General features: G+C 41.4%; 1 protein-coding gene across 10 annotated transcripts in view; it reads left to right on the top strand.

The window, feature by feature from the left end:
- LOC121156772 (amyloid beta precursor protein) overlaps window positions 1-12,284 on the top strand; it is a 248,055-nt gene that overhangs the window by 70,021 nt on the left and 165,750 nt on the right. For all 10 annotated transcript variants that reach the window (XM_040980686.1, XM_040980688.1, XM_040980685.1 and 7 more), the window contains one exon: window positions 3,198-3,327. In XM_040980686.1, coding sequence (XP_040836620.1) covers window positions 3,198-3,327 — 130 coding nt within the window. The remainder of the gene's footprint in view (window positions 1-3,197; window positions 3,328-12,284) is intronic.

Below are 12,284 nucleotides of genomic sequence, written 5' to 3'. Positions count from 1 at the left end.
CTTGGACAATGGCAGAGAGTTCATCATCCTATTGTCAAAATACATTTAACGGTTTTCACCGGGAGTCCATCTTTGATCTGGAAGTAGAGATGCATACTGCATTGTATCTTCACATCTGGGTATGATAGTCTATTACACAGTTATAATACATCTCCTTAAGTGAATAGCTAGAAAACAAAGATCAACAGCAGGAAGAAAAATACAAAAGTTACAACATCATAAAGGTAAATAACATGTTGCTGAAAAAATAAAAAAGAAAATAAACTTTCTTGAAGAAAATGATGCTACTACATGACCTATGAGTCAGTGAAGAATAAAGGGATTTGACTGCCCTAAAAACCCATGTGCAGTATCTTTTCATCCTCCCTGGCCAGCTTGAAAACAAACAAACAAACAAACAAAGCCACTAGTCCTTTTGCTGTCTCTATAGATTGGCTTTCTCTAAAATGCCACAGCCAGAGTCAGCTGCAAAATTCAATTGGGCCGGGCTAAGCTGGGAAGCTACAACTCCATTTGGGTCTCTTGTTTGGGTGACAGGGATCCAAGAACTTCTACTGCCTTCCCAGGTGCGTTAGCAAGAAGGTGGAGTGGAAGCTGAGTAGACACGACTCCAACTACAAGTCTTATGTGGAATGCTGGCATCCCGAGCAGTGGCTTAGCCTTCTGTGCCCCAGTGCCCACCCCAACATTTTAGATATGGACAGAAGCACAGTGAATCTCTGCATGTCACTAATAATTGCAGGCAAAATTCCCCTCGTGCATAACACACACTAAAGGCAGAATGACCCTGTGACCTGCTCAGGGAGTTTCACAGTCCTCACAGCTTGTGTCTAGGGGTGGGAGTGGATGTTTACATCCTTGTGCTCACTCTCCAACCACTTCCTTCCCACCAACACCCCGCCTTAGCTCAAGTTCATGTTTCCAACGCCATTGTCATTGTCTTCTACCCACTGGCATCATCAGCAGATCTCTTTCCGCTCCATTGGTGTTCAACCCAGCCCTTTGAAGATTTTAGCTTCTGGCTTTCTGTCATCCAGTACAGTGTTGCTTTTATGATTCTTAAGTGATTTTAATATTGATCTTTATGATCTTCCAAATTGACAGTTTACCAGTTCCATAATTCTCATTGTTCCAGCAATGTTGTTTTATTGTTGTTTATTAGTAATGCCCCATGATTGGAAACGTTATCTTCCTTGTAATTGTCAATAACTGTTGCGTCTCCAGAATCTTCGTTTCCCTTCTCTGACTCTCTGAGTACTGCTGTAACCACCTCATTCTCTGGTACCTCCATGGCAGAATTCCATGAGCTCACTCAGAACTCTATCAAACAAATCACCTTTTAACTGTGTAACTTCCTCTATGTTCTCGCTTTCATCCAGTTTAGATTTCATGAGATATCATTGTAAACATTCCTTTGCTATCCCCACAGCTCGCTCTTTTCACTGTTACTTATCTGACAAAGCCGCAAACTTGGTGAAATACAAGGTCAATGAGAGGAAAAGCTCTCTTTTAATATACATTTATGTGTTTATAGTTTTCTCCCAAGTTACTCACTAATATATAGATGTGATTTGATAAATCACAAATGTATTTTCATTGATTAAACTTCACATTTCATTCCAAGAGCTCAGCACACTTGATTCTAAGGGTAGTAATGAAAACAACAAACTGTAGATGTTGAGAGAAGACAGTTTATGAATGGAATCCTTAAAAAAAAAACCTTATTGTGCCCGGCGCGGTGGTGCAGTGGTTAAGGTCCTCGCCTTACACCCCCGGGATCCCATATGGGCGCCGGTTCTAATCCCAGCAGCCCCGCTTCCCTTCCAGCTCCCTGCCTGTGGCCTGGGAAAGCAGTCGAGGACGGCCCAAGGCTTTGGGACCCTGCACCCGCGTGGGAGACCCGGAAGAGGCTCCTGGCTTCAGATCAGCATAGCACCGGCCTTTGCGCTCACTTGGGGAGTGAATCATCGGATGGAAGATCTTCCTCTCTGTCTCTCCTCTCTGTATATCTGCCTTTCCAATAAAAAAATAATAAAAATAAATCTTTTAAAAAAACCTTATTTATTTCAAAGTTAAAATCATACAGACACACAGAGATAGAGATTTTACATCTTCAGGTTCGCCCCTCACGTGGCTGTAAGAGCTGGGCCAGCCCAAAGCCAGGAGTCTGGAACTTCATCTAGGTCTCCCGTGTAGGGGTGTCAGGAACCCCCAGACTTGGGCCCCTTTCTGCTGCCTCTCAGGAGCATTAGCAGGAAACGGGATTGGAAGCAGAGGTTGGACTCTAACCCAGGCACTTCAGTATGGGTGTTGACATCTCTAACTGATGACTTAACACACTAAGCCAAACCCTTCCGTCTGCAGTTCTTCTGCAAACTAAATGACACCTTTTCCAATGTTTTGAACAATTGTTTCTATGTAAATTTGACTAAAGAAAAGGATTTTTATGTGGAAAACCAACCTTACTTTATATATCCTGCAGCAAAATAATGTTTTGAAACATACATGTTTTTCTTTTCTTTTCTTTTCTTTTCTTTTCTTTTTTTTTTTTTCATTTGAAAGGCAGATTTACAGAGAGGAGACACAGAGAAAGATATTCCATACATTAGTTTACTCCCTAAATGGCTGCAATGGCTAGAACTGAGCTAATCCAGTGCCAAGAGCCAGGAACTTCCTCAGGGTCGCTCACGCAGATGCAGGGGACCAAGGGCCTGAGCCATTTTCCGCTGCTTACCCAGATCATAAGCGGGCAGCTGGATCTGAAGTGAAGCAGCCAGGACATGATCCTGTGCTCATATGGGATGCTGGTGCTAGAAGGTGGAGGATTAGCCTTTTGAGCCACTGTGCAGCCACTACAAAATATTTTTTTAAATTACTGAAATATCAGTAAGGCAAATTGAAATATGGAGAATATTCCTCCAAGTGACTACTATAACAGTTCCACTAAAATAGTATTGTATTTAGTACTTTACAGAGTAACATCCCTACACTGGTTTATTTTGCATCAAAACCACCCAGTGCTGGTAAGAATTCCTTCTCAGCTGGAATTCCCGACACTTGTCACTTGAAATTCTCTTTGTACTGACACCATTTGGTATGGCAGTAGATTGTAAGAGTGGTGGAACACATCTGGTGCCTGTACATGCTAGCTTTATCCTTATTACATAACAATTTATTCTTCTTGTATTCACTTCTAGGTCTACCCAGAACTGCAGATCACCAATGTGGTAGAGGCCAACCAACCAGTGACCATCCAGAACTGGTGCAAGAGGAGTCGTAAGCAGTGCAAGACTCATGCTCACATCGTGATCCCCTACCGCTGTCTAGGTAAGCCAACCACCATGTGGCTTTGTCAGAGGGCCTGATCATTGGGTAACAGAAAAGAGGGATGTTCTCATTGGGCCCAATACATAGCCTCTTCTTTCAGCACATTGCCATTCTGTACAATTGCCCTCTTAATCAATGTACTGCACACACACAGATTCAACCACAGGTTGAAAATGTCAAAAAGAATTTATATTTATGGCAGAGACTTTTTTCTTGCCATTATTTCCTAAGTAATATATAAAGAGCGTAACAGTTATTTGCAGTCATTGTTTCAGGTAATCCAGAGATGATTTAAAGTGTAATGGAGGGTGTGCACAAGTTACGTGCAACAACTGCACCTTTTGGTGTAAAGGTTTGAGTGTCTGTAGATTTTGGTGCCTATGTGTGTCTTGGAAACTCCCCCGTAGAATCCAAGGTGCAGCTGTACTGTATCATACTTTGGACTAGTACGGTAATGCTTATGTTCCGATAGCACAGAATCAGTATTTTTCATCTCCCTGTCTCAGAGGGAATTTACCCAGCATGTTTTAAGAACTATAAATTCCTGGGTCAATTCCAAGAATGCTGCTTGAATAATACCTGGTATGGTGCCCAGGAATCAGATTGCATAGGTGGTTCTCATGTATACGCTCTACTAGACTTGGAATTGGATCATATGTGCGTGTGTTTCATCACAGAGACTTCTGTTTTAAAAATCTTTCTTGTAACAACCAAGTAACATCTCTTCCTACTTCATGGTAATTGGGGAAGTAAAGTTGGGGAGTTTGCTTAACTCAAATTAGAGAAAAAGAGCCCTAAGGTTTAATAGATGCTTTAAAATAGAGTCGTTTTCTGTGGTATCATGTTCTTTTCCTTGGAAACACTGTCAGGATTTGTTTAATTTGACTTAGTTATTAGTTTTTTTCTGTGTGATGTTTTTAAGTAATCAGGCATTGAGAAAGCCAGCAGTCTTTGATCAAGTAACTTGTATCGAGACATTTTCTGCAAATTTATTCATTAGTAAGAAGGGTGCAAATAAAGAGATTATGTATGAAAACCATTTTGATGACTTCTTTCATGATTTATTTACTTAAAAGAGAGAGTGCCAGAAAGAGAGAGGTGGAGAACGGAGAGGCAAGGAAGGGAAAGAGAGAGAGAGAAAGAAGAAGGAGAGAGAGAGAGAGAGAGAGAGAGAGAGAAACGGAGAGATTCTTCCATGTACTGCTGCATTTTACAGTTGGCCATGACAGCCAGAGCTGGTTGGGCTAGGCTAAAGTGAAGAGTCTAGAACAACATTTGGGTCTCCCACTTGAGTATCAGGACCCAGGCACTTGGACTGTCTTCTGGTGCATTTCCATATTTATTATCAGGCAGTTGGACTGGAAGTGGAGCATCTGGGACTCGTTTTGGCATTGATATGGGATGCTATTGCTGAAGCTGACTCACCACTCCTCAACATTGGTCCTTTTTCTTTCAAAGTCCAACCAGCTTAAAAAGTACAGATAACTGCTGAAGATTCTGTTTCTCTGCTTAATATTTGTTTAAAATGAATGTTATTAAGTCAGTGCATACTAATTGTTGAGCGCTCATGTGTATAATCTAAAACAGAGGTAGAATACAGAGATACTAGGATAAACTTGTCACTTGGTGGGTTTAATACCCACAGCACATTGAGGAAGACAGTATCTATCTGCAGAATAGTTGATTCTTTTAAAAAATTATTTTTATTAAAAAGGCTGATATACAAAGAGGAGGAGAAAGAGAGAGAAAGATCTTTGGTCCACTGCTTTACTCCCCAAGTGTGCAATGGCCAGAGCTGAGCTCTGATCCAAAATCAGGAGTCAGAAGCCAGGAGCTTCTTCCAGGTCTTTCATGAGGGTACAGGGACCCAAGGCTTTGGGCCATCTGCTGCTGTCCCAGGCAACAAGCAGGGAGCTGGAAGGAAAGTGGAGCAGCTGGGACATGAAATGGTGTCCACATGGAATTAGAAAATCAAATCATGGGAGAAATTCTATGAATTAGAGGCAGTAATACTTTAAAAACAACTCACAATAGATTGTTGTGTTTATGGAGACACCCGTGACTCCCTTTCAGGCTAAATCTCCAAGTGAAAGTGGTTTCTTCTTTATGGCAGTAATAGGTAATGTTATTACTGATTCCTGGATGCTTGAATGAAGGTTTGCTGTTTAGCATTAACTTATGTCCTCTCTAAAATATCTGGTTTAAATATTTAGACAAAGGACCTTAATTTTTTACTGAAGTGATTTCTCACAAGGATGTTAGCTAGAAAACAAAGCAAGAGTGTTTTAAACATTAAGCATGTTAACATTGGGCCCGGCGCGGTGGCGCAAGTGGTTAAGTCCTCGCCTAGCACGCCCGGGATCCCATATGGGCGCCGGTTCTAATCCCGGCAGCCCCGCTTCCATTCCAGCTCCCTGCCTGTGGCCTGGGAAAGCAGTCGAGGACGGCCCAAAGCTTTGGGACCCTGCACCCGCGTGGGAGACCCGGAGGAGGCTCCTGGCTTCGGATCGGCATAGTATCGGCCGTTGCGCTCACTTGGGGAGTGAATCATCAGACGGAAGATCTTCCTCTCTGTCTCTCCTCTCTGTATATCCGCCTTTCTAATAAAAAAAAATAATAATAATTAAAAAAAAATAAATCTAAAAAAAAACATTCAAAGAAAGCTAAAGAGAGGAGAAATGCTGGTTATGTGTGGCATGTAGCCTTCCTAACCTCTTGTCAGATGAAGGATCCTGTGTTTCCCTGGACTATGTTTCTTTACCCCATGTGTTTGCCTTGTACATACTTGTTCCACAGCCTCTTGGGTTCCTGTTTGAGCCAGGGAAAGCATGTATTGGGTTTCTGTTGCACAAGGCTTCCCAGAGAGTCAACGATTCCCCTTGAGAATGGGCTGGCTTTGTCATTTCACCCTTGGCTTTTGGTGGTGTACCTGCAACCAGGGTATAGGATCTACCTTCACTGTATGAACATTATTTCATGTGTGATTTTTAAGCACATCACATATTATTTCAAGGAGAAAATTTTCTTTGGAAAGCTTTCAACTCCTTTTCATTCAAATGATTACTCTTTGTGGTATGACGGAAACGTTGTTGAAATTGCCCTCTTCTGCTGCTTGTCTGTGACTAGTAAAGGTGAGAGTGCATAAGATAAATCACTGTTCATTGATAGGGGTGAAATCAGGTTAATAGCTTAATCTCAAAGAAAATTGGAAGTTGGTGAAAGACTATATGAAACATCATTCGATTTTACTCTATAATCATGAACTTCCAAGTATGTAGGCTGAAGTAATCAGAGAACAGTCCCAATATGGTCAAATGAGAAGTTAAAAGAATTTAATTCCTCTTAGTTTTGATTTTTTATTGTTTCATATACCTACCTTCAACACAAGCTTGCATTTTTTTTTCTAAGTAGCTGTCTTTGGGTGAATTATCTAACATTAAGATACCTGTAATCATCTTTGTGGTATAAAAAAAGATACATGTGAATGTTTGAACAAATGTTGTACTGGGGTAGTTCTTTGGATTTTGAAGACAGATCCACTGTGTGGAAACATTCCAGAATGCTAGGTGAGAGAGGGTAAGGATTATGGCACAGCAGCAAAGAGGCCCCCGTGGGATGCCTACCTGCGATATCTGAGTGACTGGGTTCAGGTCATCTCCTGCTGGTGGGCAGAAGTGTTTTTTTTTTTTAATCTTCTAAACACCTATCTTTTATTTGAAAGGCAGGGTGACAACAAAAATCTTTCATACTCTGATTCACCTTGAAAATATGCACAGTGGCTGGCGTGACCTGGGTTGGGTCAGGCCACAGGAAGCAGCCACTTGGGCCTCATGGGTGACCCAACCACTTGGATCACCCTCCACATCCTTCCTAGGCACATTAGCAGGGACTTGGATTGGAAATAGACCAGCCAGGACTCAAACAAGTGCTCTGGTGTATGATGCTGGAGTAGCAGGCAAGGGTTCATCCTGCAAGTCCACAAATATTGGCCCTGGTAAAAAAGTTTAAATAGGTGCACTTGAGAAAATTCCTCAAAAAGGAAGGAAGGAAGGAAAGAGAAAAAAAAAAGAAAGAAAAAGAGAAGAATGTCATGTAAGGCTTCACTGTATTTTAGAGATGGGATGGGGGTTATAAGGGCCTTCATCTACAAGTTAAAAATAACAAGTGCTGACTGAGAATGTGGAGGAAAATGTACCCTAACACATGATTCTTGGGAGTATAAACTGGTGCAACCATTATGGAATTCGGGATGGAGATTCCTTAGAAATTTAAAGGAAGATTTATCATAGGATGCATTCATCTCACTTCTGGGACTATAAGGAGAGGAAACATCAGCATCGGAAAGTTATTTGCAACCCATGTTTAATGCTGCCAAGTTCACAATAGCTAAGATACGAAATCAACCCAGATGACCACCAAATGGATAAAGAAATTATGGTACATGCACATGATGGGATACTACAAGGAAGAAAAAGAATGGAATTTTTGTCTTCTTACAACAAAATGGATGCAAATGGGGACTGTTACCAGATCCAAAAAGACACATGTCACATGTTTTCTCTGACTTGCAGCAGTTAATATATAAAATACAGAAATAAGCTTAACATAAATATAAAGGAATAACTGACAAATTGGTACTTGATTTTTGTTTCTAGCCTTTATACATTCTTGTTGAATAGTAAGCACTCTGCTTTTAATTTGTTGGTCTCTTTATTGAGTGAAGCATTAAGCCTGTGCTGTTAAAGTAAATTAAAATTGGTATTACAAAAGTTAAAAACAAAAGGAGGAAAGGGAGAGAATAGAATCATTGTATTTAGCATTGTATCTGTGAACTGCTTATAATCTTTTTTTAAAGATTTATTTATTTTTATTGCAAAGTCAGATATACAGAGAGGAGGACAGACAGACAAGAAGAGCTTCCATCTGTTGATTCACTCCCCAAGTGACCGCAATGGCCAGAGCCAAGCCAATCCGAAGCCAGGAGCCAGGAGCCTCTTCTGAGTTTCCCACATAAGTTCAGGGTCCCAAGGCTTTGGGCCATCCTCAACTGCTTTCCCAGGCCACAAGCAGGGAGCTGGATGGGAATTGGGGCTCCTGGGATCAGAACTGGTGCCCATATGGGATGTCAGAGTGTGCAAGGCGAAGACTTTAGCCGCGAGGCTCCTGTACCGGACACTTTATTAATATATATTTTGAGTGTAGGTCCAGTGGTGAAACAGCAGCTTAAATAAATATCTGTGATGCCCACATTGCATGTCAGTGCACCAGTTTGAGTCCTGGGTCCCCTACTTCCAGTCCGGCTGCCAACTAGCAAATCTAAGGAAGCAGTAGAAGACTGTACAAGGGCATGCACTTCTACCACCGACTTGGGCGACTCAGCTGGAGCTCTGTACTCTAGGCTTGGCCTGAACCGGCCATAGTCACAGCATCCATTTGAGGAGTGAACCTGCACATCAGGCAGCTATCTTTCTCTCTGTCTTCTTTTTTGCCACTCTGCCTTTCAACTCATTAAAATGAATCATTAAGAAAAAACAGGTGTGGGGATGAAAGATAAAAATATTTGCTCTAGACAATGGTAATACCTACAGAGAAACAGAGCTCGCTTACACTCAAGCATTCCTCAAATGCCTGCGATAGCCAGGCCAGGGCCAGGCTGAAGCCAGAAAGCTGATACACTGTCTGGTTTTCCCATGTGTGTTTTAGGGATACAAGCACTTGAACCATTATCTCCTGCTATGCCAAACACCCACCCCTGGACCACTACATTTATTGAAGAGTGCAGGACCTTGTGAATGCCCAGTTGTCTCAGCGTAGTGGTCCAGTGGGATAGAGGTGGTGTCCATGGCTCATCTCTTCCCCTCTGATCTGCCCTCTCTATAGTCAAGCCATTAGGAGGTCTTGGGAACGTATGCAGCCCAGGATCCAGTGTGGAGGGAAGTATGCTTTATGAGCTCTGCCTTGGAATGTAAGAAGAGTGCAAATTCTTGCATGTTCTGGTTTTTAAAGATCGTAAAAATTGTGTTCTCATAAGGAATGACTAGAGTTGCTGGGCATTTCCTCATCAAAGAAGACTGGAGAGGGACTGTATCTCCTTTCGTGTGGCATGGCTGCTTTGAACACTCCAACGTAATCATGCTTCAAAGCGAAGATTTGGGTTCTGTTTCTCATCTAAGTCAAAGGAAAACATGCACAGCATAGAATATTGGAGCCTGGCAAAGTTTTTAAGCCATTAATTCAATCAGATATTATATGCAGAATATTCAGTATTGCCTGCTGCTTATATAAGAAGTAAAAGCGCTGTTGGGGTGGGTTCTACCACTTGCTTCCCCTAGGGATACTAAAACATAAAACTTGAAAGCATCAGTATAAGTTACCTCTACTGTGAATTAAGCCTTCTTTGTTTATAGCTTGGATTTATAATGAACCATTAAGCATTATTTTTGCATTGCTTTGCTGTGGATATTGCTTTTAAATTGTTTGTGTGTGTACACAAAGAATTTTAAAAAAAAGTCATGCATAACTTAAATATCATTTGGTCCCAGTCTCATTTTCTGCAGTTTTTACCTGCTTTCTATAGAAAAGACAAAAATGCCTGCAGCCCTAATGACCTATCAGCTGCTCAGTGTGACAGTTAGAAGCATTTGGATTGGAGTTCCAGCCAGTGAACAGCGGCTTCCCCTACACATCTGGCACCATTCCACCTTGGAGCTCATTCGATATCTTCAACTTGCTGTGTCTCGTGTGTTTAACATGAAAAGCAGTGACGCTCCGTGTTAACCTCAAGCTATATCTTGTGTCAGAAATTCCCTTTTTGTTCTTGAAGCAAATATTTACACATCCTTGTGTTTGGGAATCAAGAAAGAAAATTGACTTTGATCTAAGTTCTCTTTTTACTCAAGTGGTTTCTGCTCACCCTTTCTGGGGCCATGTTGACACCGCTCCTCGCCCTCAGCTAAGAAGACGCGCACTTTCCCTGCTGTCTTTGAAACCCACTAGTCATCGGTTTACAGAAGTAAAATAATACATAACAATCCGAAGACCCCAACTTGACCTTATTTTTATTAGTATTTCAAGCAATAAGTAACTTTCCAAACAGATATCCATAGCAGAAAAACAGTCTCGCTCTGACAAAACTGCTGCGAGATTTTGAAATGATAACTCCATGTTTCATGGTAAGCATCTAATTAAAACCCTGGTAAATAGTGTGGTTATAAAAATTCCTTTTTTCTTTCAGTCCTTTTTTTTAAAGATTTATTTTCTTTTTATTGGAAAGTCAGATATACAGGGAGGAGAAGAAACAGGAAGTTCTTCCATCTGTTGATTTACTCCCCAGGCATCTACAATGGCTGGAGCTGTGCCTATCTGAAGCCAGGAGCCAGGAACGTCTTCCGGATTTCCCGCACAGGTGCAGGGTTCCAAGGCTTTGAGCTGTCCTTGACTGCTTTCCCAGGCCACAAGCCTTGGGAGCTGGTTGGAAAGAGGGGCTCCTGGGATTAGAATCGGCACCCATATGGTATATAGTGCGAGCAATACCATTAGGCTACTGCAATGGACCCCTTTTCTTTCAGTTTTTACTATAACGTAGTTTCCATTTATTTTACAATAACAAGTTTAATGTTTAAATAAATGTGGTGGAAAGACCACTGTTCCACAGGACTATAGATAAGATAATAAACAACAAACAAATCATAGAATGTCAATTTTATTCCTTGGTATTCAGTTTTTTAAAATTAGTGAATTTGTGAATTCTGTAATAAAATCAGTTACATAAATAACACCTGAATTGTTAGGAATGAACTTATTACCATAAGAAATTATAGGATTATATCTTTCCTAGGAAGTACCTTTACTGTGGACTTAAAAATCTTGTTCTAGGTGTGCTACGGTGGCATTGTAGGCTAGGCCTCAACATGCATCACCAGTATCTCACGCAGCACTGGTTCGTGCCTGGCTGCTCCATCTCCCATCCAGCTCCCTGCCTGTGGTCTGAGAGCAGTGGAGGATGATCCAAAGCCTTGGGACCCTGTATCTGCATGGAAGACATTGAGGAGGCTCTAGGTTCTTGGCTTGAGATAGGCTCAGCTCTTAGGCTCAGCCCTGGCTGTTGCAGCCAGTTGGGGAGTGACCCAGCAGATGGACGATCTGTCTCTGTTTCTCTTCTTCTCTCCGTAGCTCTGCCTTTCAATAAAAAAAAGGATGAAAAACCCAGCTTATTTTAATATTAGGAATTAAGCACCACATAGCTTTTAGTGTGTGTTTGCATGACATCCATGAAATCATGACTCTTTATAGTTGTCCTTTCTTTGGGGACCTAAGTCCAGGACACCCATTCACGGAACCCAGAAAGAACCTCCTGGCTTTGGCCTGGCTCACCCCTAACCATTGTAGCTGTTTGGGAGGTCAACTAGTTTATGGGAAATCTTTCTCTGTGACTTTGACTTTCAAATAAAGAGGTAAGTCATAAAACTTGAGCAGTTTTTAAGATAAAAGGTGAAAATGTTACTGCCCAGATATAAATAATTTTTGTTTACTAACGATATAAATTGTTTACATGCATGATAAAACTGTACTGTTAGGATGGTGAGAAGGGATGGGGTTGGCTATAGGTGAAATTTCGTTTTACATGGTGGGAATCCCTAAAGTGAAAGCAATAGCTGTTGTAGCAAACAGTCTAACAATATGGGATTGGGGGGAAAGGGTGAGGAAGAGACAGTTTTATGAGGTGCCAGTGGTTACTGCCACCTCCCCATTACAGAGAAATTTACCAAATAGGCCTATGTCGGAGTGCTAAAAGAGGTTGAGTTCAATGCTTCCAGTTCTAATCTTTTCCTCTAGAAAATATTTTAGCATTAAAAGTCAGAAGGCAAGTTATTGCTAAAAGTATCCTCATTTAACTAATTTTGACTTGGATAAAAGTGAATGATGACTGAATGGAGATGAGCTGGTTGTCTTTTTTA

This window comes from Ochotona curzoniae, unplaced genomic scaffold (assembly GCF_017591425.1).
Source record: "Ochotona curzoniae isolate NIBS_2020 unplaced genomic scaffold, NIBS_Ocur_1.0 contig_3498, whole genome shotgun sequence".
NCBI classification, from domain to species: Eukaryota; Metazoa; Chordata; class Mammalia; order Lagomorpha; family Ochotonidae; genus Ochotona; species Ochotona curzoniae.
This window is presented reverse-complemented; position numbering and strand designations above follow the sequence as displayed.